Genomic DNA, 27,000 nt, shown 5'->3' on the forward strand with positions numbered 1-27,000 from the left:
GAGAAGACCCCAAACCCTGCTGAGCCTCCTTCAGCGCGGCTGTGGGTGCTGCCGCAGCCCCCAGGCAAGCCCGCTCACGCACCGTTGACAGGAGGCGGCCCGAAAAGCACGGCCCCGTCCTCGGCCACCAGCACGGAGTCCAGACACAGGCAGGCTGCGGAGGAGGCGCGGGTCAGGGCCCCCGAGGGCTGGCCGAGCCGGGGGCAGGGCAGGGTGGCTGCCGGGGCGCAGGCGCTGCGGGAGGAGGCGGGGGCAGAGGAACGGGGCCCGCCCGCTGAGCGCTGCCCGGGCGGGGCCTCAAGCGAGGCCGGCCCTCTCTACCCGCAGCCGAGGCTCACGGGGCCTGGGGGCGGCCACACCGCAGTGCCTGCCCTGTCTGTCATGTGCCAGAGCCACGGTGGGGCCAGAGACGTCTCTCTGCCTGGCAGGGCGGAGCTTCGGGGGCCACAGAGCATCACAGCACCCAAGACCACCCCCACCAGCCAGAGGGGACAGCGTCACCCCTGCTGAGAGGACGTGGGCTGAGTCCCCCACGCGGCTCCGGCTCCACTGCAGGGTCCCTGCTCTAAGGCCCACACATTTTAAGCTGCGCTCTGACCCCCTCGGTCCTGAGACCAGAGCCGACACCCCAGGCTGCCCCCGGCTCACAGGGTGGACATGGCTGCGCAACCCCAGGTTGTGCACACAGCACACGGGCGAGGGAGTCCACTCAGCCCCCAGGTCCTGGGCCAGATGTGCTGGGGTGGGCGGGCTGGGGGAGGACCCGCGGGGGGTGTCACCTGGGTGCTGGCCGAGCGTCCGCAGGGTGCTGAGGCACGCGTGGGACAGAGCCCAGAGCTCGTACTCCTTGAAGGGCCGGCCCAGCTTGGTCAGGAGGTCCTGCAGGGAGACGCCCTGGGGGTGGGGGAGTCGCATTCAGGGTGCAGGCAACTGGGAGGGGTTTACAGGGCAACGACCGCCTCCAACACGGTGTGTGTGCTCCTCCCCCCGCACGACAGGCTGGGGGAGTCCCGGCATCCACACAACAGGTACTGGGGGTGAGTGGACAGTCCAGATCCCTGTGCACGGCCAGCGGAAACGTAAAACGTGCAACAGTGTGGAGACCGCATGGAGGCCCCTCAGAGAAGCAGGTGCGGAACTGCCGTCCGCCCCAGCAACCCCACTTAAAAGCGAGGTCTTGAAGACGTAGTTGTGCAACCACGTTCAAAACAGCGTGATGCACAAGAGCAGAGAAGTGGAAGAGCCCAGGTGCCTTTGAGCGATGGACGGACAAGCATGGTTGGTCCATCCACTCGAGGGACATCGCTGAGCCCTAACGAGAGGGGAATTCCGACACAGCAACAACGCAGATAAAGCCCGGTCAGCGACACGCCAGCCACAGAGGGACGCTGATTCCTCCCACATCACAGACTGAGGGGTCACAGCCAGAGGCAGGAAGCAGATGGGAGGGTGTCAGGGCTGGGGGAGGGGAGGAGGGGTCCATGATCAAAGCCGGCGAGTTTCAGTTTGGGAAGATGAGAGAGTTCTGGGGCGGTGGTGGTGATGTTCGCACAGCAGTGTGAGTACCTGCTGCCACCCGCCTGCATGCTTGAAACGGTTGAGACTGACTTCATGTTATGTATCCCCCTTTCCTTGTGACCCCTATCCCATAAAAGTCCCAGAATCAGAAGACTGACTTTAGCTGGGAGCGAGTTCTCTGATTTGGGGCCACGGGGGGAGCTAGGCCAAGCCACCACCCTCGGGCACAGACGTGCGTGTTTACAGGAAGGTTCGGAGGTGGTGGCTTCACTGCTCCCGGGCTCCACTCTACTCCAGGGTGCAGCCGCCCTGGTCCTGTGGCTCCCCTCCCCAGTCTCACCCAGGCTGTGCCTGGCCAGTGGCCTGGATTTAGGGGCACAGGGCTCCCCAAGTCTCCTGCTATATGTGGAGTTGGAGCAGCCAGCTTTGCAACCAGGACCTGCTCTCCAGAGATCTGGGTCCCTGACACCTGACGAGCTGTGGCCTGTGTGGGGGCCTAGTCACCAGAGGTCTTTGGGGCGGGAAAGCTAGTGGCTGAGACCATGGCTGGGCTCCCCATCAGCCATGGGCTCTGCCTCCAGACACCACCCACCCTCTGCAGGGTGGTCCCAAGCCTCAGTTCACCAGTCTGGGACGTGGGCTGTCGTGAGGCTGTCGGGCATTTGAAGGTGAGTGGGGCCCCTGGCTCAGGCCTGAGGTTTTTCACCCCGGAGCCTGGCTCTGTGCACACGAGTGCGGCTGTGTGGGTGGACACGGTGGGGCGGGGCGGTGGGCCAGTGTGGGTGGGGTGGACAGCGTGTGGGCCTTGAGCACGTGTCAGTGTGTGCTGGGGTCTCCAGGAGGGATTTCCATTTTAAAGTAGCCATAGTTTTCATGTAACTTACCCTCAGGTGCTTGTCAGGATATGAATAAAAATGTAATTCAGTCAGCCCTCCCCTTGAACCTCTGGGTCAGCAGTGAAGTTCCTCAGCCGTGTCTGACTCAGGGACCCCATGGACTGCAGCCTGCCAGGCTCCTCTGTCCATGGGATTTTCCAGGCCAGAATACTGGAGTGGGTTGCCATTTCCTTCTCCAGGGGATCCTCCTGACCCGGGGACTGAACCCGGGTCTCCACACTGCAGGCAGACTCTTACCATGTGGCCCACCAGAGAAGCCCTGGGTCACAGAGAGGGGTGGGATGAGGCTGGGGAACAGCACTGCCCCAAATACACCCGTATTTGGGCCACAGACCCCCAGGCGGCTTTGTCCCGAGATGCTCACGGGGACCCACCTGGGGGGAGTGACTTGCTGGGGCCAAGACTTCCGCCCACAAGAGGGCTGAGGGCTGCTGCAGGCCACTCAGATCACCCGCGGTCACGCTAAAAACACACAAACCTCCTCGACGCTGGCTCTACAGGCGTTCTCTGTCCTTCCCAGCTTGCAAAGAGACAGCGCCAGGACAGAGAAGCCTGGTGGGCTACGTTGGTAGGGTCGCAATGACTCGGACACGGCTGAAGGGACGCACGTGGGGTCTGGAAGATCACCGCCCCACCCGCCACCCGCCCTCCACCCGGAAGACCCCACCTCCTTGGGGAGACCCCACCCCCTGGTCACGGTGGCTGCTCAGAACTCCGTAGGAGGAGAACGCTGCTCAGGCCCCATGGTAGAAAATCTGCCTGCAGCGCAGGAAACCAGGGTTTGATCCCTGGGTCAGGAAGATTCCCTGGAGGAGGGCATGGCAACCCACTCCAGTATTCTAGCCTGGAGAATCCCATGGACAGAGGAGCCTGGTGGGCTGCAGTCCATAGGATCGCACAAAGTCGGACAAGACTGAGCGACTTATCACCTTTCCAACCAAGCTTGACAGGTAAGCAACCTCAACCCACATTCTTATTAATTTCTAACTTAAAGACGCCCCTGAGCACCAGGGCTGGCGAAGCAGAGTGGAGACAGCCCTTGAGCCTCCTCCTGGAAAGGCTGCTCCCTGTGCCTCTTTGAGAGAAAAACTAACCCAGCAAGGGCATGCCTGGTTCCCCGTCTTAAAGCTTGGAAACTGAGCCCAAGTGAAGCTGAAGCTGCCCTCCTTCCTTGGGGTAAATGACCAGCACTCGGAGGGCGCCCGTGAGCGTGCGCAGGCCCCACACGGTGCGCGGGACCCGGTCACCCACCTGCTCGGCGGCCGCCCTGTCCAGCTCCCCGGCTCCGTCTGCAGTCCCCTTGTCAGTCTCCGAAGTCCCTGGGTCTCCACCCGCGTCCTGAGGGCCCTCAGAACCAGGCGGCGGACTTTCCCGAGCCGGGCTGCTGATGCCCACCCTCTTGTCCCCTCGGCGACGGAGCTCTTGCTCTCGCTCCGGCCACAGTCTGGATCCAGGCTGTGCCTGGAAGCTGGAAAAGCCATGTTTCCCCTCTGGAAAGGCCTTCTTGGGGTCTGGAGAGAAGAATTCCGATGCGGGCAGCGGGGTTTTCACGCTGGTCAGCGACAGGCAGAGGGCGCCGGACTCGAGGCCGTCGGGCTGGAGCCGGGGGAGCGTCCGCACCTTTCTCAGGTGGCTCTTGTCCAGGAAGCCTCTGTCTTGGTCAGCCGCGGGCTGCTGGGCGTCCAGGAGGAGGCAGGCCAGCCTCTCGGGGGCCAGCTCCTCCTGACCCGGGCTCTCTCCGTTCTTCACAGGGGAAGACAGCAGAGCCTTGGAGGGCGGGGTCCCGGGGTGCTCCAGGCCTTCTCTGGTGGGGCTTGGGGGCCAGCCCTCCGGGGCAGGCAGCGCCTCAGGGTCAGCAGAACGGGCCCCCAGCTGCCTTTTGGGCCCTGCAGCTCTAGGGGTCCGTGGCCCCCTCCAGGTGATGTCGCTGACATCTGGCGGAGAGCAGGGCATGGTCACCGCGGAGGGCAGCAGCCTGGGCGGGTCTCTCCCTGCCTCCCCTGCTCACGGCCACCAGTGAACGCACTGCTGCAGGACCCCTGGCCACACACAGCCCCCCCCCCCCCCCCCAGTGGTCCAGAGACGCCCTGGCCTGTCTCCTTAATCGCACCATCCTGGCTAATTAATGAGCCTCCAAGGCTCCGGTGCCCCACCCCCGCCTCCACCAGGGATGAGTTTCCCGCAGGGGAAACGTTTCCTAAGGCCTGGCTAATCACCTCATCCAAAAAGCACATCGTTTTGCTATTATAATTACATGAGCTATCCTCCCCAAAGGAATAAATTAAACCTGGCTGCAGTCCCGCCTCATCTTGACGCACAACCTTCCCCGCACACGTGTCTGTGTGAATCGCTCTGTGCCCTCCTACTCCTGGGGGCCTGCAGCCCCCCGCCCTGGAGCCTCCCCACTGTTAGGACCGCCAGCGGGCCCGGTGCCCCTGCAGCGCCATGAACGCCGACTTGGCGGGAAAAGCTGCTGCTTGGCTGGGAGAGGGGCCCTGCCGCCCCCAGAGGCTCTGCCTCCCCCAGGGCCCTCTCGGGCTCTGTGCTTCGAGCACAGCTCACAGCAGACGCTGGCAGTAGTTCAAAGTGCCACTCGGGAGTACACCCCAGCGCCGTGAAAGTCCCAGATGCTTCAGCAACAGCGTGCGTGGCAGGAGCTCGATGGCTGCCAGAGGATGACCCTGGGTCCACGGCCCCAAGGCCCACAGAGCAGGACAGAGGTGAGGGGGCGTGAGCACCCACTTCCCAGATGCCCTGCCGCTCACCTCTGACTGGGTGTGCGTGTGTGCGCGTGTGCGAGCTGTGGGCGTGTGCTGTGCCTGCTGAGTGGTCTAAATAGGTGTGTCCGAGTTTGCACACGTATGTTTCTGTGTGTGCTGGGGGGCACATGTGATCTGTTCGGATACGCGTGCATGTAAGTGTGGGCGCTTCCACGGTGTGTGAGGATGCTGGTGCTGACGTGCACACACACTCACACGTGCACGGCTGCATGCGCGGTAGTGCCTGGGCACGTGTGCTGGTCCGCTGGCGGGTGTGCTCACCTTGGAACGCCCCAAAAGACTCGATGGAGAGCACTCTCCTCCCGGCGGCCGACAGGCTCCGGCACAGGCGGCAGGACGACGTGAGCGGCATCTTCTCCTCGCACAGGGCGATGATGCTCTGCGGCGGGCGGTGCTCAGCCCGCGCCCTCGCTCCGGCGCGGCCCCCACCCCTGCCCGCTAAGCCTTCCAGGCTCTGGGGTCACGGCCCGGGGCTGGGGGAGCTTACGGATTCTGTCCCGCCCATGACCATTACAAGCTGCACCCTTAATCGCCGAAGTGGAGTAAAAAAGTCAGGAGCCCGGATGACCAGGTGGTGGGGGCGCTGCATGCTTACTGGGTGTGCGAGTGCGGGCCGGGGGCGCAAAGGGTTCAGGGTATTTCCTGGGGTGAGGCGGGGCAGGCCTGCGAGCTTACCTGGAGGTCGGGCCGGTCCCCGGGGTCCTCCGCCTGCATCTGGCCCAGCAGCGCCTCCAGCTCCTGGCTCAGCCTGGGCTGGGGCTCAGGCTCTGGCACGTAGTCGAGGGCTGCCTTCAGCGTGGCCCCCAGAGAGTAGATGTGAGCCTGCAGCATCAAAGACCCGTTGGGGCCGGTGGCGGGGCCGTGTGGGCCATGGGCGGGGCATGGGGGCGGGGCCGTGTGGGCCATGGGCGGGGCATGGGGCGGGGCCGTGTGGGCCATGGGCGGGGCATGGGGCGGGGCCGTGTGGGCCATGGGCGGGGCATGGGGGCGGGGCCGTGTGGGCCATGGGTGGGCATGGGTAGAGCCGTGGGGCGGTGGCCACGGGGCGGACCTGGGGCTGGCCCGTGGGGCTGGCGCGTGGTGGTGCGGGGCCGTGGCGTCATGGGCGGGGCCATGTGCGCACAGCCACCGGTCGGTCGCACGCAGTGTTGCTCTTCCGAGCCAGGAGCACCCCTGATCTTTCCAGGGCAGCTCCCCGCCTCACCCTCAACCCCAGGACATCTCTGCTCCTGCCCTGACTGCTCCTTTTTAGGCCACTCGCGGACTTCGCTACTTCTCGGCTGAGCTGTTGCCGTTTGGGGTGCATTCCTGGTGGCTCAGATGGTAAAGAATCTGCCTCCCAATGCAGGAGACACAAAAGACGTGTGTTTGATCCCTGGGTCAGGACGATCCCCTGGTGAAGGGCATGGCAACCCACGCCAGTATCCTTGCCTGGAGAATCCCATGGACAGAGGCGCCCGGCGGGCTGTGGTCCACTGGGTCGCACAGAGCCGGACACCAGTGAGGAACATCTTCCCTCCTCACGTGAAGGGGCTGATCTTGGGCTCTGCGTCACATGGATGTCCTGTCACAGCTTTTCACTTTGGTCATGTGTCTTTGACATAAAAAAATTCTGCTGTTTCATTGGTGAGATCGGCTGCTGTGACCATCCTCGCGTGGACGTCTTCATGCAACCACGCACGTACACGAAGGCTCAGGCCCTACAAGTGGGGCTGCCGTTCGGGGTCATGGCCAGCTGCTAAGGAGCTTCGCTCATGAGTGAGATTATTCTTTTTTATTGGCTTCCTTGGAGGGCCTTCCCTAGCCCAGGACAATAAAAACTGCTTACTTCTCTGTTTTTCCAGTACTTTTGTAGTCGTGAAGCATCGAGCTCTCGCCCATCTGGGATATGTCTTTTTGCTGGGCACTGCAGGGATGGGGGTTTGTCTCCTGGTGGAGAGCCACCCTGCGCAGCTAAAGAAGAGCCCGACGTCTGCCGGCCTGGACCTCGTCCTGCGCCCCTGCTCCCCAGGGCCTGCGCTCTGGCCTGCCCCCTCTCACTCTGGGTCTCCTTCCGTCTAGACTGTGCTCTTTCAACGACGGTAGCTTCAGAGCACACCTTCACACCTGGAGGACAAGTTGCTCTCCCATCTCCCCCCGCCCCCCGGGGAGATTATTCTCACATTGGTCAAGTTTCTAAGTAAAGCTCCACCACTCCCATTCTCTAAAAAAGCCAGAATGGTTGGGACTTTGGTGTAACAGCACTGATACTGCAGAATCTGGGAGGGCCACCGTCACACGAGATAAAGCGCGTGGGTACGGGCAGGACGGCTGTGTCTAGGTCGCACCGTCAGCAGCGCGCTGATCCATCTGTGGACAGAAGCTCCCCTGTGGGAACTGTGGGATCCGGCAACATTTGCCAAGGGACCTGGCAGGGGTCGTGCCCACCTGTTCCTCAGGTGAGAGGCAGACATGCCTCTGGACCCCTTAGCTAGACTGACTAGGGAAACAAGAGGGGACTCAAGTAAAATCAGAAATGAGAGAGGAGACTTTACAACTGATGCCACAGAAACAAAGGATCATAAGAGACCCCTGTGCATACACCAAATTGGATAACCTAGAAAAAAAGGATACATTCCTAGAAACACAGAGTGTACAGAGACTGCATCCTGAAGAAATAAACTGAACTGTTACTAATAAGGAAGATCAAACCAGAAATCAAAAACCTCACGACAAAGAGAAACCCAGGATGAGACGACTTCACTGGTGACTTTTTACCAAACATTCATTTAGAGAAGAGTTAGCGCCAGTCCTTCTCAGGTTCTTCCAAAAGTCAAATGAGAGGGAACACTCCCAAACTCACTTCATGAGGCCAGCATTAGCCTGGCATTGAAGCTAGATGAGGCAATACGAGAGAACTACAGACCAACATCCCTGATGAATACAGATGTAAAAGTCCTTAACGAAAATTAGCAAGTTAAAGTCAAAAGCACATTAAAAACCCATATGCCATGGTCAACTGGAATTTGTCCCTGGGATGCAAAGATGGTTCAACATAAGCAAATCAATAAATGTAATTCACCATATTAATAGAATAAAAGTTAAAATAATACGATCATCTCAATGCTACTGCTGCTGCCAAGTCGCTTCAGTCGTGTCTGACTCTGCGCGACCCCATAGATGCCAGCCTACCAGGCTCCGCCGTCCCTGGGATTCTCCAGGCAAGAACACTGGAGTGGGTTGCCGTTTCCTTCTCCAATGCGTGAAAGTGAAGTCGCTCAGTCGTGTCCAACTTTATGCGACCCCATAGACTGCAGCCCACCAGGCTCCTCCATCCATGGGATTTTCCAGGCAAGAGTACTGGAGTGGGTTGCCACTGCCTTCTCCAAAAAACCATAGCTTTGACTAGATGGACCTCTGTCAGCAAAGAAATATTTCTGCTTTTTAATATGCTTTCTTCTACCCATCAGCACACTGAATTCTCTCAGTGACTCTGCTAGGCTGGCAGTTATGCTCCCCATTTTACAGGAGGGGAGACTGAGGCTCAGGGGAAAGCACCAAGTCTCCAGTGGTGAGGCGTGAGTTCAGACAAAGCTGGAACTAAGACACTGCTATGACTGCTGCCCTGTGGACAGACGATGGCCCTGGGGGACGTGGCTGCCCCCCAACATGCTTACTCTGTTTCTCTGCAAGCTAGAGGGCAGGTTGAGAGCTGGATAAAGAAGTGCTACCTTTACCCAAGTATGTGAGTCTTGAGAAAGTCATGGTCCCTGAAATATGGGCATAATGTGATCATCTCAATAGAAGCAGAAAAAGCATTTGGAAAAATTCACCATTTTCATGATGAGAACTCGCGATAAGTTGGGTATGGTAGGGATGTACTTCACCATAACAAAGGTCACATACGACAAGCTCACAGCTAACGTCATACCCAATGGTGAAGTGCTGAACTCTAAGTTTAGAGCAAGACAAGGATGCCCATTCTCACAATTCCTCTCCAACACACTGGAAGTTGTTGATAGCCAGGGTGACTAGGCAAGAAAACGAAACAAAAGGCATCCAGGCTAGAAGGGGAGAGATAAACTTGTCTCTGCGCATGATGTGGCCTTGCATGCGGAAAACCTTAGCTTCCATCAGAAGCTTTTAGAAGCAATCAACAAATGCTGTAAAATTTCAGCATACAAAAGCAGCACACACAGATCAGCTGCCTTTTTATACGTTAACAATGAAACATCTGAACAAGAAATAAGGCAATCAGGAGCTTCCCTGACGGTGCAGCGGCTAAAGAATCTGCCTCGTGATGTAAGGGACCTGGGCTTGATCCCCGGCCATAACACTTAGAAGTGAATGATACTGAAAATGCTATGAGGCAAAACTCACGTTTGGACGGGAAGTCTTAGCTTTAGGCGTCGACCCTGATGTTAGGAAAGAAGGAAAGCTCAGACTAATGGGCTGAGTGTCTGACTCAAGTTAGGAAGACTCGTTAACTTGAAACGAGCACAAAGAGGATGAAGCGGAGGCGCAGACTCGACGGAGAAGCCACCACGCGGGGCAGGACCCGGCCCAGGGCCCAGGCGGGCTCCCTGCAGAGCCAGCGGAGAAGCCGCCACGCGGGGCAGTCGCTCTGGCCCAGACGTGACTTGGCTGACCCGAGAAGCCTGTGTTTTTAAACAACTTATTTGACTGAAGTACAGTTGATCAACAACGTGTCAGCTTCTCCTGTACAGCAAAGTGACTCATTCATACACATCCTTTAAGGGATCCTTCTCGTCATGGTCTATCACAGGATGCTGAACGCGGCTCCCTGCGCTGTGCAGCAGGACCTTGCTGTTCACCGTCTCACGTGTGACGGCTTGCTCCCACTAACCCTGAAATGCAATCTTTCCCCCCTGTGGTAACCCTGGTAACCACAATCCAGGCTGCGTGGCTGTGAGTCTGTTTCCTGCCATGTTTCATCTTCCGCATGTAAGTGCCACCATATGGAATTTCTCTTTCTCTGTCTGACTGACTTCACTCTGATGGTCATCTCTGGGTCCATTCGTGTTCCTGCAAAGGACGTTATTCCATCCTTCTTCGTGACTGAGTCGTATTCTATCGTGCATACGCACCACATCACTTTCTCCTCTCTTTTGGCCCCGCCATGAGGCTGGCTGGGTCTCAGTTCCCAAACCAGGGATGAACCCAGGCCGCAGCATGGCAAGTGCTGAGCCCTAACCACTGGACCACAGGGACATCCCTCCGTCTTCGCTCTCCATTCATCTACGGCAGCTTGCTTTATGGCCTGCTGAACACACATCGTATGACTGCTTTAGCCATTAGAGAAAAGGATGCCTTTAGAATCAGAACGGAGTTGCTGCAGCTCAGCATCCACAGAGGATCCAGGTGGCTGAGGGCTCAGACACGTTCCTGCATCCCTGAGAACCTGGATTTCGGGATGCTGCTATCAGACTCAGGGACACCACCAGCCATTCTCAAAACAGTATCTGCCAGCAGCTGCCAACTGCAACCTTGCGTCTCAAGCCTCCCCGTGACTATGCAGGCATTTCAGACCCCAACAAATCCTGCTTAACCAGCACCCTTCCTTCTTGCAGCTCCAACCCTAATTCTTGACAGACAATTTAAGTAACTTTGTGGGTTTTGCCTTTGAAGCCTCCACATTTTGGACCCTGGGGACACAACGCAGTGCTTCCTGACCGTGTCTTACAGGCTGCAGTCCTCTGTCTGGCTCAAACAGCAGCCTCTGCATTTCTATTGGATTTCTCTGCATTTCTTTGGATTTCTCTGCATTTCTATTATGGATTGTTATTATTTCTGTTGACAAAACTAACAAAATAAAGGGTATAGAAAGGATGTACGCTTTCCTGCAAGACTAGCAAGAGAAGGCACAAATAAATCGAAGGGGGTACCTACAGTGAGAGCATCGAATAAGAAAGGCTGTCCCCTGCAACTCTACAAACACAGGTAAAAATAGGTAAATTTTCAGAAATATGTGGTTTATCAAAAGCTGAGTCAATAAGAAATTCAAAACAGGTAAGTCCTATAATTATTAAAAATAGAGCAGCAATTAACTCTTTGCTCCAAGGAAACAGATGGCTTCCTAAGTAGGTCTGACCAGACCTTCAAGGACCAGACTATTCCATTCTTTCCTTTACACAGCAAAGGAAGCGGGGGCGTTTGCACACGACAAAGATACTCCTGATAGCAACACAGTCGGAAACATCGACAGAATGGAAAACCACCAGCCACTCATGGAAATACGCAGAGATGCAAAGCAGGCATCGGGTCGATCAAATGCAACAGCGTGAAGAGAACACAGGACGCTGCCGTGTAGGTATTTCTAAGTGGGAAAGGCTGACTTATTGTTAGAAAATAAATTCGGAGGTACTGACATCTTAATAATCATTTCAAAAGCTGCAGAAGCATTGCACAATAGAACATGATGCCTCTGCACAGCAGGGGCCTCGGGCAGAAGTCCTGCTGGGAAGGTGGGAGGAGCTCTCAGGATGGCGGCGAATCACTGACCTGCTCACCCCTGCTCCAGCCCACACGGGACACGGCGCGCCGCAGACACGGCACCAAGGCTTTGGACAGCAACACAGCCTGCCCCCTTCTGCTGGTGACTTGATCAGCTGCAGGCAGATTTTTTACCACTGAGCCACCTGGGAAGCTTCCCTGGTGGCTCAGACTGTGAAGAATCGACCTACAATGCAGGAGACCCAGGCTCAGTCCCTGGATCAGGAAGATCCCCTGGAGAAGGGAATGGCTACCCACTCCAGTATTCCTGCCTGGAGAGTCCCGTGGAGAGAGGAGCCTGGTGTGCTGCGGGCCATTGGGTTGCAGAGTCGGACACGACTGAGCGACTAACACTTTGATCTTAAATAGAAAGTTATCAGAAATAATCAAATAATTTACCACAAGGGCTGATACAAGATTAAGCTGTTACAGTGAACTGCGTTTCTGTAGACTTAACACGAAAAGCAGGAAAAAGCGATTCCAAAGATGACGATCCGTTCACACAGTCAGAAGCATCCCATGCCTGAGAGTGACCTACTGAAGGGCACTCAGGTAAGACACAGGAGAGGCTTTAAACCGCTGCTGAGACAGTAAATCAGAGCTAAACAAGTGAAGAGGAATAATGTGTTTCTAGAGGAGACCACATATGATAATAAGGGTGTGAGTTCTCCCCAGACTGAGGTACAGATTCAGAGCCATTCTAGTCAAAATGCCAACAGAGCTTTTCATGGAACTTGACACTAAATCCAAGCCTTCTGTGGAAGAAGAAAGACTTCAGAACAGCCAGGATGCTTCTGAAAGGAACAGGGGGTGAGCCCTTTCCCTGTGAGACACTGGGCTCCTTGTGGAGCTGGGATTGCTAAGAAATGCAGGGTGCAGAGCCCCCTGGACGAGAGCAGAGGTCTGGGCAGTAGACCCACTTTTGTCTGGACTGGGGTGTGTGTGGCTTCGCTGGAGTTATGCCCAAGGCGAGCCAACAAACAGCTGGAAAGACCCTTTTCTACACAGAAAAGGATGAACTTGGATCCTTGCCTCACATTACATTAAAAAAATGCACTTCGGGTGGATTAAATGTGAACAACAAAACTTTTAAAACTCTTGGTAGAAAATGCCAAGTATCTGTTGGACCTTGAGATTGGGAAGGTTTCTTAAGGCAAAAAAAAAAACAAAACAAACCACTAACAGTGAGAGAGAACACTGCCACCCACAAACTGGCCCCTGCGGTCCACCTCTACACGGATCAAATCAGGCGCTGCTGCGGCTGCTGGCCCTCAACACTCCCGAAGGGAGCTCGGGGTGGAGAGCAGGAGTGAGGCCCTCTGCTCCAGGGAAGGTGGCGGGCGGGACAGGTCTTCCGACAGATGCTGTCGGGACCCAACTGTATGAGCCCAGTTTCTGCATCTCATTTCCAGAAAAGCACTGAAACTCTTCATGGTGACGCCTGCTCCCTGTGACTAGCAAGGATACGTGCGTGGGCTTCCCTGGTGGCTCAGGGATGAAGAACCTGCCCGCTGACGCAGGAGACACAAATTCAATCCCTGGTTCAAGAGCGCGCAGGCGGTGGAGCAACGAACCCCGTGAGCCACGACTACGGGGCCTGTGCACTGGAGCCTGGGGGCTGCAACTGCTGGCCCACCGTCCTGGAGCTCACGCTCCGCAGCGAGAGAAGACCCAGCAGTGAGGAGCCCGCAGACCGCCACGAGACAGCAGCTCCTGCCACGGCTGGTGAAAGGCCCGCAGAGCCGACGAGCACATGAATAAATAACAACATCTAAGAAATGAAAACAGAAGGAACAGGAGCTTGGCCGCACACAGGTGGCGCAGCGGTAAAGGATCCGCCTGCCAATGCGGGAAATGCAGGAGGCACCGGTTCCATCCCCGGGTCGGGAAGATCCCTCGGAGGAGGAGATGACTACCCGCTCCGGTACGCCTGCCTGGAGAATCCCACGGACAGAGGAGCCTGGGGGCCCCCGGTCCGTGGGGTCACAGAGTTGGACACGACTAAACAATTGAGCGCCCACCCACGCCACTTCCCCATCACCAAATCGCGCACATGCTGGCCTCCCCGCCCTCCGGAGCAGTTTCTCAGACGTGTCTCAAACGCTGTCTCCTGGGCTGCCGTCTCATTTTGCCCCAAATAAAACTTAACCTGAAGCTCTCACATTGAGCATTGTTTTAACGTCAACAACACCAATAACTTGACTGTTTTATAAATGACAGGGCTCCCTCAGTGGTACAGTGGCTAAGAATCCACCTGCCAACGTAGGGGACGTGGGTTTGACCCCTGGGCTGGGGAGACTCCATGTGCCGGAGAGCGACTAAGCCTGTGCACCGCCACTACTGAGCTCGAGCTGAGCCTGCGCTCCCCCGGGCCGCCAGCCACAGCGACTGCACTCCCCCAGGCCTGCAAGCTGCAGCTGCTGAGCCTGCACTCTCGGGGCCGCCAGCTGTGGCGACTGAGCCCGCGCCGGGAGCCTGTGAGCAGCGATGAGAGAAGGCGCTGCGGTGAGAAGCCTGCGCACCTAGAGGAAGCCCACACAGAGCGACGAAGACTTGCGCAATGAATCAATCAATCTAGAAAAGTTTCTAAACAGGAAAGACTGATAAGCTTTTTTGTCATCAGGGGGTGCCCTCAGGCAGCTTTTCTCAAAGCATGGTTCCAGAGGCCACACGGCCTCACAGCGGAAGGCTGCAGGGGCTCCCTGGGCCGTGGGCTGGGCGCGGGCACGGCAGACTGACTGCAGACGCCGCGGTGAGAGCGGGGTCTCCGCCAAGCCTTCGGGAGGTTTACAAACACGGAGAACAACGCCACTGCCCTCACTGTTTTTGTGGGGGAGAACACTGTCACTTTTCATGAACACACGTCATACGTGTTGGCAGGGAATGGGTTTATGATCGTGGTTATTGAATGAGTTAGCAGGTGGGCTTTTTCTGCATTTCTCCATTTTATCTGTAACACAGTGAGTCCCGGCAGGTGTGACTCACACAAAGCTCTTTGGATACTTGATTTCTAGGAGTATAAGGGTTCCAAGAACCAGAGTTTGAGAACTGCTGCCTCAAGGAAGTGAGACGTCACATTCCACAGTGAACACGACATCTGCCATCCGGACAAAACGGAGGAAAATACGGGAAGAAAAGCGGACCAACTGGAGAGAGATGGGCCTGTCAGGCCCCGCCCCACCCACAGGACCATCGTCCGGGGCCACCCCGGGGGAGGCAGGCCTGTGGAGATGCTGGTCTCTCCAAGCGGGGGGAGCGTGCCCCTGGGCCCTCCCGGCTCTGCAGTGACCGGGCTGGGAGCTCGTGCTGGACACTCCGAGGCCGCGCAGAGCAGCACGGACCCCAGCAGTCCTGCCCTCCCCCCGCCCCTGCCCCACGAAGGATGTGATGCCAGTGCAGGAAAGGGCGTTCCAGCGGCTGAGAGGCAGCGAGAGGCTCTTTTCAGGAAGCTGAACTGGCACAGGTGGGCCCTCCCCTCTCTAGGTCTCTGCCCAGGGGGTCCCTTGCTGGGGCAGGGCCTGGCGGCCTCGGTGACCTTGGCCCGAGTGTCCTTGGCGTGGCCGCGGCTCACACTCGTGGGGGATTCTCTGGGCCACAAGCCTCCCACAAGCGGCCCCGTCAGTCCTTCAGAGGAGCTGTGACCCCCGCCAGCCACCACTGGTAATTTTAGGCGCTTTTAGCATCTTAAATGTAGTCACTTCACACTCAGACAGCACGCCAGGCGTGCGGTGAGGAGCCGGCGGCCAGACGTGTGCTGTCGCCAGAGCCCAGCAGCAGGGGGAGTGCCCCACGCAGCCCCTCGGGGGAACCCCAGCGCTCACGGAGGGGGCCAGGTGCTGGCCTCCTTGCTGCCACTTACCTCAAAGGTGTTCCCCGTCACATCAAACTCTGGGGGCACAAAAGCTCCCTCAGGGTCATCTGGGGAGGGAAGAGAAGATGCCGTTCACATGGTGACCCCCCAACACACGTCAGGTGAGACAGGCCGCCAGGCTCTTCCCAGATGGGGGGCTACCTGCACCTGGGGCCCAGCCAGGACCACCCACCAGTGGGGCCCAGCCCCCGGCCTCCCCCCACCCAGGCCCAGGCAGGTTGCCGTGGAAACAGCTCCAGATCACGGCGCCCGGGGCGGGGCCGCACCCTCGTGTGCTCACATCGCTGCACGGGCCTCACCGCTGAGCTGCTCCATGAAGCACACGTTTCCGCTGGTGTTGAAGGCCAGCGTGTCGGGCGTGATGCACAGGGTCTGGAAGATGGCCGAGTGGGCGACGCTGCGCATTGCCAGGCTGCACTCCAGGCACACAGCCCAGGCCTCCTGCTCATTCAGGCCGCTGTCCCGCAGGGAGAGGATGTCGGCCAGGGACACGTTCTCCTGCCGAGACAGCCTGGGCTGAGCCCTGGGCGCCTGTGGAGGGGCAGGGGGCCTGGGGACGAGACCCTGCAGCCGCCCTCACATCTGGATCTGACTCAGCTGTGGTCCTGCACCCACTTGTGTGCACACAACACACTAACAGTCGTGCGTGTGCACGCACACCCACCTGCTGTCCCCATACACGCACACGACTCTCACATATTAGCTATCAGAGGCACAGCCACGCAGAGCCCGCGTGTCCACACACGGAGCCCACGCGCCCATACAAGACACGCCTGCACGAGCACATTCGCCACAGGCGCACACGCCGGACACCCTGTACCTCGCCGCCCTTTCCCAGGCCATGGTTGATGCGCTGGTCAGCCCCGGGTGTCTGTGTGTTCACACACCACCCACCTAAAGAAGGGACGGGACTCAGAGGGAGCCAGACCGGGAGCTGAGCGGGGAGCATCTGGGCAGTGGTCAGGAAAGGGCCTGGACACCCAGCCTCAGAGTGGGAGTGGAGAGTGGGGTGAGCGGGGCTGGAGAGTAGGGGTGAGGGGGGTGAGCGGGGCTGGAGAGTAGGGGTGAGGGGGGTGAGCGGGTTGGAGAGTAGGGGTGAGGGGGGTGAGCGGGGTTGGAGAGTAGGGGGGGGGTGAGCGGGGTTGGAGAGTAGGGGTGAGGGGGTGAGCGGGGTTGGAGAGTAGGGGGGGGGTGAGCGGGGTTGGAGAGTAGGGGTGAGGGGGTGAGCGGGGTTGGAGAGTAGGGGTGAGCAGGGTGGTACAGAAGAGAGGGCCCCAGCTTCCTGTCCCTACCAAGCTTCTGCCTGCAGCCTCCACTGGCCCCCCGCCCCGCCCCAGCAGCGTGCAGGGGGTTCTCAGGTGTAGCCGAGCCCAGGTCCTGAAAGGAGCCTCCGCCTGTAAACTTCTACCCTTGCCTGCTCGGGTCCCCAGAGCCATGGCTGAGGAGGTGGAGAGCTTGCAGGGGCGCAGCAGGCTGGGAGGCAGTGTGTGCACGCGGTGCTGGGGGACGGAGGCGGACGGGGCAGGTCTGCTTGGGTGCCTTGGTTTCCCCCACAGTCCACGGCCTTCTCAGCTCAGGGAGGGCCTCGGTGCCACCCTCCTGGGCCTGCCCTGCTCTCTCTGTTGGGCATGGCGTTAGGATGCGTGAGGATAGGGCAACCCAGGGTTCGCGGCTCCTAGAGCCAGTGGGGGGTGGGCCCGCGCCAAGCTCCGGCAGTGTGCGGATGCTGCGGAGGGTGGATGGGCGTCGTAAAAGGAGAATCCTGAGCAAAGGGCAGAGCGTGCGGTCAGGCCGGGGCAGGAGACAGTGACCCCGCACCCGCCGGCTGCGTCTGGTTCTCCCGTAAGAGGTCGTCCACATTCGCCTCGCGCAGGGCCTGTCTGTCCCCCAGGACCCTGAGGACTCAGAGCCTGAGGCGCCCGGGGGCGCCGTGGGGCCTGGTTAGACAGGTGCTGGGCACCGAGTGTGCACGGACGCATGCCCACACACCAAGAGGCCCTTGCACACGCACCCAGACACGCACAGACGAGCCCGAGGACCCCGTGGGCTTGGCGGTAAGGAGGATGCATATGAGCCGGTGCTGCTGCAGGGCCCTCGCTGACTCTCCCCGGCTGTGGCCACGCGGGCACCAGGCCCGCCTGCTTACACAGACAGGCCTGCTGCCAGGACAAGGCGCCCAGGGCAGGCCCACGGCTTCTGGCCCAGGGCCAGGCCTCTGCTGCCCTGCCCAGTGGACGATGCTCTGGTCAGGGGAGACCCTCAGGGAAGCCAGAGCCCTGCACCCGTGGACGGGGGAGCCCCTGCGGGGCCTCTGTGTGGCTCCGCTGGGCGAGGCGCACAGGCCCCTAGTCAGTGCTTCCGTGCAGCGGAGCCTGCCCCACCAGGCGGGATGGTCTCAGACCCCCCGAAACCCCACTGCTGCAGCGGGAGGCGGGATTCAGCTGAAGCAGGTTTGATTCCCAGCACACCCAGGGAAGGTCCTGCCACATGACGACAGGCCCTGGGCCCACAGGCACCTCCCTCTGGGACCTGCCCCTCTGGTCCTCCCTGCTCAGGCCCAGGCAAGGAGGGACCCTTCCTTGCCTGGATCCGGGGCTCAGGGAGGCCAGGCAGGTGCCAGGCAGACTTGGCCAGTGGGCCCAGACAAGGCCCGAGGGGCGGGCCACAGGCTGGCTGTGCAGGGCCTTCAGGCCACCAGCCCCACCTGAACTCCCACCCACTAGGCCGGAGCTGGGGCTCTTCCCTGAGGGGCAGCTCGGGACCCCAGGGACCCTGAGCCTTGTGCCAAGCAGGCCCCCGTCCACACCCGAGGCGACGGGGCTTGGAGGCTGGCAGGGGCTTCACGGTGGAGGCAGACGTTTGTGGGTGGTGGGGGTGGGGGGGGTGACATGTTAGGAACAGACACGCTGGTGAGGCTCTGGCAGACGGCTGTGTTCCCTCCGTCTCCAGGGGCCTGGGACCCACCAGGGCTGTGGCAGGCGGGGGCACTTCCGTCCTGCCACTGCCCACGTGGCTGGACCCAGACACCTCGGCCAGTGGTCACTGGTTCCAAGTCCTGGGTATAGACCCAGCCTTCTGGGCAGGTCCAGAAGGTTCTCCAGAACTCAGCCGGGGCCTGTGCCCCATCCCTCAGCACTGCCCAGCAGGACGCTGCCCGGTGGGCCATGGGCTACATCTGCGGGTGGGCCTCCCAGGGCAGTTAGAGCGGGCCCCTGGCAGTCGTATGGGCAGAGGCTCAGTGTCTGACCCGGCTGGGAGGAGAGCAGGGGGAGTGGGGGACGCAGCCTTCCCGGGCAGCCCTCTGCTGTCACGCTGGGTCCCAGACGGGGGTCTTCTGCCACCGGCCGGGCACAGTGAGGTGCTGGCTAGCAGGAGCGTCTGTCCCTCTGGGGCGAGCTGTGGGCCAGGCTGCCTGGGCCACGGGACCCCTCCACGGGCCATTCTGCGCGTTTCAAACGCTGCCTTTGCCTGCAGACTCCCTGGCCCAGCCCAGCTCCCAGCCCACAGACACTGGGGAGACAGATGTCCCGGTGGTCTTCGAGACCCTGCCCCCCGAAGGCCCCTGAACACCAGGGCCGCCTGCAGCCTGGTGGCTGACGTCTGCCCCTCCCGGACGGCTCTGCCTCTTTGCTCTGGCCTTTTCGGGTGCTGGAGTGAGGATGCTGCTTGCTGGTGGCCAGGGGCCGGGGGGCCAGGACCCTGCTGGGCGGTGCCGGCCTTGAGTTCTCATGCCCATCTGTCGCCCATGTGTCCCCAAGGCAGGTGCCCAGAGTGAAGCTGCTGGGACAGGGGGAGGGGCACCCACACCCCACTACCGGACCCCTAACTGTTTTCCAAGGAGGTCGGTCTGCTCCACGGCCCCCACCCTGCAGGGCGGGCGGCCTGGTTCGCGCCAACCTGGCGCTGGCAGGAGGGTAGTCATGGCCCTCTATCTTGTGTTCCCTGAGTGTAATGAAGTCGAACGTTTTCTCACATGTTCACCAGCAATTTGAATTTTGTCCGCGGTCACAGTGAGGGAGGGACCGTCCAGAGGCTCCTGCTGGAGTCTCTGGCTCACGGGACTCAGTGATACAGTGAGCTGTGTAAGCTGCGAACACCCGCGTCTCCTGCGCTGGGTACTCCCCGCTGGAAGCTGCTCGCATCCCCGCCCGTGGTCCCCCGGGGGCTCCCGCAGCCCAGCCCTCCGTCCTCTCACATGGGACAGCCTTGGGGAATCAACCTGACGGCAAAGTGCTGTCTCGGGCAGGCCCACGTCCCTGGCAGGGACTTAAAGCCTTTAATACTGACCACACCCACTGTGTGCAAGCACCAGAATCTGGAGCAGGGGCGGGACCTTGGCTGGAGCCCCAGGGACAGGCCTCCGGGTTCAGAACACACCCAGGGCAGTGCCTTGCATCAGGAGAGGCTGCGGCAAGAGGGGCCGTTGTCCGGATTTCCTTGCTGGACAGACCACCACCGCAGCCTCCCACGACACCTGGAGGTCACGGCCACAGACGGCAGGGGCCCCAGCCCCACGCACTGGGCTCAGTGGGGGCTACTCCGTCCCCAGGGCGCTGTGACGGCTACCAGAGAGCATCAGGGCTCCACAGAGGGACAGACTGCAGGCTCTGGGTGGAGGCTTTGGGTCCAAACCCTGCTCTTCCTGCCCCGTTTACTGGGCAGCCATCACAGCTCAGTGTCTTGGGCACAGAGGAGGCCCTGGGGGCATGGGGCAGTCGGTGCAGAGAGGCCGTGTGGAGAACCACGTTCTGCGTCTGCCTTGGAGGGTGGTTTGGGGGACGTGAGGTTTCCAGCAGACGCTTCAGGAACCTGCCCTCCGGGAGCATCTGCAGGCTGTGCGCCGGGAGCGCCCTTTACTCCGCCATAAAGCCGGGGAGACACCCACAGAGTTATTTATTCCCTTGCGGTTCCGTTCGCTGCCCTCTCTCTCACCAAATCCAGGCCACGGCGGGTGGGGACGGGGTGGGGAGGCAGCACCCCCCACCCTCCCCCTCGGGCACTGCCCCCTCCGCAGACTCTGAAGGCCTGTTTCTAGGGCATGAGCCCCTCGGTCCTTAGAACCAGCTCGGCTAAGGATGCGAGCAGGGGCCAGCTGGGGGCAAGAGCCCCAGGGCCCACAGCGCCGATTTCTGTGACCCTCCAGTTCAGGAGGGCAGGTGGGTCTGTCTTGTAGACCCCACAGACGGGCGTGTGCTGGGACGGGGGCTCTGCAAAGACCCCAAAGCCCGGGGAGCAGCTGAGCCGTCCAGCGGCCACCTCTGCTGTGGCCGGGACTGGCCTGTTCAAGAGCCATGGGGTCTCCATCCGACCCCAACCTACAGAGCTACCTGACGAACCCAGGGGCAGCTTCTCCGACGGGGTTGCAGGCAAACTGGCTCTAGAGGTGCTTGGCCCGGTTAGCGGCCAGAAGCCCCACGGGACAGAGCCTCCCGCCCTGGCGACCCCAGACGGGGGCTCAGGACTTGGGCTCCTGACTGAAGGCCCCAGTCGGTCGTCAGTAACAGGGCCCCCAGCCCCCACACCACCAGCTCCTGGAACAGGCCTGACTGGGCTCTCTGCCGGGAGAGAGCCAACTAGGACCGCGGCGGCCAGGGGGATCACCGGGCTGGGCCTGGGGCCAAAGCGCCTGCGCTCATCCCCCCAACATCTGTAACCCCGGGCCTCCCCTGCAGGACGCCGACATCCGCACCGATGGCCCACAGCGGCTGTCCTGTGGGGAGGGGGCGGTGAGAACAGCTGCAGGGTCCCCTGCGGCCGGGACCTGGCCCGCGGGGACCGGGGGCTGGGGGTCTCTCTGCGAACCCCTCGGAGGGGGCGGTGGGAGTCCCGCCGTGGGGCGGGGGCTCACCTCGTCTTCTGGCAGAGTGGGAAGCGGCTCGAAGTCGTAGAAGTCCAGGTCCTTGCCGTCCTCCTCATAAAAAGCCGCCGCGCCCCGGTCCATGGTCTGCGTCCTTGGGCGCGCCGCCGCCGGAGCCGCCGCGTCCTCGCCGCCCGAGGTCCGCGCGGCCGGCGCCCCTCCCAGCCTGGCCTCGCCGCCCGCGGCCCCGGCTGCCCGGCCGCCGGCTCTGCTCCGGGGCTGGTTGTGCGCTCCGGGCCGGCTCCGCGCGCCGGGCTGGTTCCGCGCTCCGGGCCGGCTCTGCTCGGGGGCTGGCCCTGCGCTCCGGGCCGGCTCCGCGCTCGGGGGCTGGCTCCGCGCTCCGGGCCGGCTCCGCGCTCCCGGCCGGCTCCGCGCTCGGGGGCTGGCTCCGCGCTCCGGACCGGCTCCGCGCTCGGGGGCTGGCTCCGCGCTCCGGACCGGCTCCGCGCTCCGGGCCGGCTCCGCGCTCCCGGCCGGCTCCGCGCTCGGGGGCTGGCTACGCGCTCCGGGCCGGCTCCGCGCGCCGGGCCGCCATGGCAACGCGCCCGCGCCCCCCCGCGTCCCCGCGCCCCCGCCCCGCCGCCCCCGGCGCCCCGCCCGCGCGCTGCCGCAGTGTCTCCCGAGCAGGGCGGGGGTGGGGACACCTGGGCGCTGGGCTAGGGCACTCGGAGGGCCGCGCTCACTTTGGCGGGCAGCTGGGGGCGCCTGGAGCCTCTAGGGGCCTTCCGGGGATTTTGTCCTTCGGGGAGGGTGGCCGTTTCCGGGGGCTGCGCTGGGGGCGCTGGAGGTCCGTGCGCGGCGGGCGCCGTTCGGGGGCGGGGCGGGTGTTCCCGAGCGGTGCGTCGCAGGCTGCTGCGGGGTCTGCGCCCACCTGGGCACACGGAGCGGGGGCCGTGGTCCACCGCAAGGAGGCTGGCAAGCGGGTAGCCCACCTTCCGCCCGTACCCCGCTCCCGCCCCCACCGGCCGAGGGCGGGGCTGCCGCAGTCCCCGCAGGGGGTGGGTTGGCGGCTGCAGAGGCTCCCGGGGTGGGTGGGGGCAGCCCGGGGAGAGGGGCGCCGGGGAGGGGGGACGGCCGGAGCGCGGGTCGGGTGGAGACCAGGCGGGGACCCGTGTAAGCAGCTGCGCTCTGGCCGGCGGCTTCTTCAGTTAGTCTGGTGGGTGACAGGTAGGACCAGCACTTAGAGAGCTCCATCCCAACCTTGCCAGCAGGTTGTGGAAAGGAAACCAGACCCTCAATCTGGTGGCTTCGGGGCTGACCCTTCACCGCCCCCCTTAGGCTCTGTTAGCCAGTTTCCTCCGCACCAGGGCCAGCCTTTCCCCAAGCTGGGACCTGTCGCTGGGCAAAGAGCAGGACACCCCGACCCCAGCCCGGAAAAGATCCAGGGTGCTCCTCTTCCTGGGTAGTGAAGATCCAGGCCCCCACCACTGCCCACCGCCTGCAGAGATTCAGACTGCACAGCACCCCCCTTTCCCACAGGAGGGGGCATGGTGGTCTCCCCAGCCTGTGTGGGCATGGCTGGTTCCCTCCCCCCAGGGGGAGCGGTGGACCAGGGCTCCCACAGGAGAGTGGGCACTGCGGCCAGGCTGCCAGCTACACCCTGACAGCCTGGCTGGGCACACAGCAGTCGCTCTGTACACACTGCTGCGTGGAGAAGTGGACTTGTGGTAAGCCCTGTGGAGCCCCAGGATGCGGGGGACAGATTCCATCCTGGCTCAGGGCTTGGGGCCTCTGGGCCTGTGATGTGACCCCAGGGGGGCACTCAGGTCAGAGGAGAGACCGGGGATAGTGAGGCCTCAGGCTGGTGGCCGGGGTTCCGGGCAGCCTCACCTGTGCAGTGTACCCCCGGCACCTGAAGCAGAAAGGGCGCCGGCTGTCTGGGCGCTGAGAGCTGGGCTCTCAGACTCGGTGTGTCTGGGCTGTGGGTGGGCACTGCCTGGTGTCTCAGAAGGACGGGCCCTGCTCCAGGGCTCCAGCTGTGGCCTGGCCTGGACCCTGTGTCTGCAGAGCTGGGCGCCCTGGCTGCAGGGTCCCTGTGCTGCGTGGCTGGGGGCTGCTGCCTCCCTGTCCGGGCTGGTGTCGAAGCGCTGCTGAAGCCTGTGGCCTTGACACCCTGGCCCACCGCCCGGCCTCCGCGCCCTCTGGGGGCCGCGGGCTGTGTGCCACCTGTCACCTGGTTCTTGGGTCTCCAAGCTGCCAGGCCCAGGGTCTGGGGGCCAAGATCACCCCCTAACTGAAGGAGCCGCCTCACTGTGGGTGCCTCTGGGTCTAATGGTCTGCTTAGGGAAGAGGGGCATCCGATTCGGGTAACGTGCCGAGCACGCGGGCGCAGATGCTGTCTGAGTCAGCTCTGGCTGTTGCAGCCTACAGGTGCCCAGTGGGCATCACCCATCTCCGTGGTCAGGCGGGGACCGGGGCCCTGGGCCAGTGGGGAGGGGCTGGGGCCCTGGGCCAGTGGAGGGGGCCGGGGCCCTGGGCCGGGTGCTCCTGGCAGGGCCCACGCTGCCCTTCCCTCGTCTCCTGGAGACTTGTGGCCGCCAGGCCTCGCTGCTCGGGGCAGTGGCTGGACGCCTGTGCGGCGTGTTCTGTGAGTCCCACTGTGTGTTTGCACACTTGCCGTGCTTACAGCAGGCTTTGCTCCCAGGAAGGGTGTGGCCCCTGTGCCCTGCCGAGGTGGGTGCTTGTCAGTGTGCTTAAGTGACTGTGACGTTGCGCTTGAGAGAGAGGGCTTCCAGATTGGGCCTCTCGGCCTCCCCAGAGCCGATGGGACAGCACAGGTGGGACAAGGACCTCCAGGCAGAGCTAGGCCCACGCAGAGTTAATGTCAGCCCCAGACAGGCACGAGCCCTCAGGAGCAGACTGCAGGAAGGGCCGCTTTGCCCTGGCCGAGGCGTCTCCGGACTCGCCTGGTGAGCTAGCCCACTTCCTGGGGGCCCTTGGTGCCGCCAGAATTCTGCAGAGGCTTCCAGCTGACCCCGGCTCCAGCTGCAGCCGTCAGCTCCACGGCTGAGGCCACGGCCCGGAGGGTCTTGCCTCCTCGTCCCTCTGACCCCCAGACTTGCTCTGGTGCGCTCTCATCTCCTCCAAGACCCTCCGTTGGCCTCCAAGCAGGCCCTGGACTGAGCACCCTCCCCAGATGCCCAGCCTTTGGCCTCCCCCAGCTCCCTCCAGCTCAGTGACCAGGAGGACTGTGCTCCACGCAAGGCCTGGCCCTCCTCTTGCGTGGACCCCGCCTGTTCTTCAGAGCCTGTCTCTCCTGGCTTCCGAGTGAGGTTCCTCTGAGTGCAGGGTTGGGGTTGGGAGGGGCACTGAGGGTGGGTTTTCAAAGCCTTGGCTCCTGTTTTCCCAGAAAGAATCTTGAAAAGCTGTCACGCCGCTTGTACATTTTGAAATTGACATCCATGGCTTTGAAAAAATAAATGTAAATCATTGCAAAGAATGTAATTTCTGTTGTGGTATAAATATTGACATTTGGCAATAAAGCTGTTAGTCATTCTTGTAAATGTACCCAAGGAGCTAAAAACCAAAGTGGTTTTGATACCCGCTATCAATCAGTTAGAAAAAAAAATGTAAAAAACCACATGAACATGTTTTTCTTCAATAATCAGGCATCTCCGCCATAGCATTTTCCTCAGACTCATTACAGGCATCTAACTTCGGCCAGAATTTCATCCTACTGTGGCATATTTTTATGCTTGAAAATTTCTGTAGATTCTCCACAATACGTTGCAACAAAATGCATGTAAGTTTTGTTAAGTTGAATACTTCTTAGATAAAAAATTTTAAGACATTTTTGTTTTCAGTGACTGTAAGACTCCTTTTACGGTATCAAAATTCTGACCACACTTCTCCCGAGAGAGACGCGCACTGAGGACCTGGACGGCTGACCGGCTCTGCTCGGGGGCCTGAGCTGGGCCGTGGCTCGGTGGCCGTCACTCCGTGCCTGTCGCTTTCCCTGTGCTTCTGGCCTCCGTGGGGCGGGTGAGGGCCTGGCCAGCAGGAGGAGGCCCCCTCCACTGCTCTTCCCTGGGGCAGGGCTGGTCCTGATTCCAGCTCCCCCAGGACTCCAGCCCCACGGCGCCCTCCTCAGAGGTCTGCGCCCCCCCGCCGGCCCCCCGCGGGGAAGCCCCTCCTGCAGGTTCTGTCCACGGGGACCTGTGCCTGGCTCCTTCCAGCCCTGGCTCCCCGCACGTGGACTCTGTTGACGTTACCGGTGTGGCGGACCCCGCAGGGACCCAAACCACTTCCGTTCACTCACGGATGGCGTATGCCGTTGCAGTCACATAGCGTGCATCACGCTTCCCAGGAGACAGCGTGGCCAGGCTCGAGGGCGCGCACCTCAGGGCATACGCCCTGCGGCCGAGTGCCTTGCCTTCCCAGAGGCCACGTGCCAGTGCTGGGGGACAGGATGAGGTCTCTGTCCACAAAGTTCCCCATCTAGCTGAGCCAAGCTGGAACATTCCAGATGGGAAGCATTCGAAGACCCCAGATGCGACTTCTCACAGCTAGGGAGCTTGCGGGAGCCTGGGGTCCCCTTATGGATGGAGCCGGCAGGACGCCTGCTAGAGGTCGGCAGACTGGCAGGGAATCCTGGTCAGAAAACCGTGTCTCTAACACACTCTTTCCTCCCCAAAGCTGTGCGCTTCTGACGCTAAATCAGCCATCCCTTTAAATCTGACCATGGATGTCCCCGGGCCCTCTCGCTGCGGGTCTTTGCTGCCCCCGTGAACATCCAGAGGAAGTCTTGGCCCCAGAGCTCAGAGCTGGGCTGGAGTGCGGGGGGCCCACCTCGGAGCCCCTTGGTTCTTGCGCGCACACATGCCCAGCACCAGGTGTCGGCAGCGAGTCTGCCTTCTACTGGGACACAGATGCAGGCGCCAGCGTGCTGCGGGGGAGCAGGTCCCATACAAGAGGGAGCCACAGCCGGCGGAGGGCACGTCCTGGGGCACCGGAGAAGGGGCTGCAGGAAAGCGCATGGTCACAGGCTGAGGGGTCCCCCGCGGTGAATCAGGAGGAGCAGCAGCGACCCCCTCATCCCCGCCCACCCCGAGCTGCGATGGCAGCCGCCGTCCCGCCTTGCAGAGGAGTTTCCTGCGCTCTTTTCTTCAGAGTTTCACCAGTAAGCATATGTTGTTAAACACATAATTTAGTTTTGCTCATTTTTTTTTCTTTTTTGGTAATTTGTGTAAAGTGGAATCACACTGCACATCTTCTTTTTTGTCTGGATTCTCTCCCTTAGAGTTATTCTGGGAACAGGAATCTCGTTGTTACTGAATTGTGTTAAGTACGTGAAACCACCGCTGACTGACGTCTGAGCCGTCCTAGGTCTGGGGTGTCAGCTGGGACACATGCTGCTTGAACTGTGCAAGCAAGGTGCACGTGTTCTGGCCAGGTCAGCCATGACGCTGGTGTTCAAGTCCATGCGCATGCCCAGCCTCCTTCTGCGGGAAAGACTCTGAGTGTGCACACGTGTGAGTCTGCGTCCAGCGGTCTGCGGTCAGCCTGGCAGAAGCGCCTGTGGGAAGTCCCCACGCTCTGACTCCTCCCCCACCCCTCCCTTTCCTTCTGAGCATCTCAGCGTCCCCG

The 27,000-nt window shown here is 61.1% G+C and overlaps 1 protein-coding gene across 2 annotated transcripts in view; it reads right to left on the reverse strand.

Annotated features, from left to right (window-relative positions):
- Positions 1-21,569, reverse strand: part of KNDC1 (kinase non-catalytic C-lobe domain containing 1) — a 54,609-nt gene extending 33,040 nt beyond the window's left edge. For both annotated transcript variants that reach the window (XM_018041677.1, XM_018041676.1), the window contains exons 1-8: positions 21,406-21,569; positions 15,857-16,055; positions 15,546-15,604; positions 5,870-6,016; positions 5,456-5,573; positions 3,666-4,348; positions 780-894; positions 83-154 (exon numbers count right to left, since the gene is read on the reverse strand). In XM_018041677.1, coding sequence (XP_017897166.1) covers positions 83-154; positions 780-894; positions 3,666-4,348; positions 5,456-5,573; positions 5,870-6,016; positions 15,546-15,604; positions 15,857-16,055; positions 21,406-21,498 — 1,486 coding nt within the window. In that variant the 5' untranslated portion in view covers positions 21,499-21,569. The remainder of the gene's footprint in view (positions 1-82; positions 155-779; positions 895-3,665; positions 4,349-5,455; positions 5,574-5,869; positions 6,017-15,545; positions 15,605-15,856; positions 16,056-21,405) is intronic.

Source organism: Capra hircus, chromosome 26, assembly GCF_001704415.2.
Source record: "Capra hircus breed San Clemente chromosome 26, ASM170441v1, whole genome shotgun sequence".
Classification (NCBI taxonomy): Eukaryota; Metazoa; Chordata; class Mammalia; order Artiodactyla; family Bovidae; genus Capra; species Capra hircus.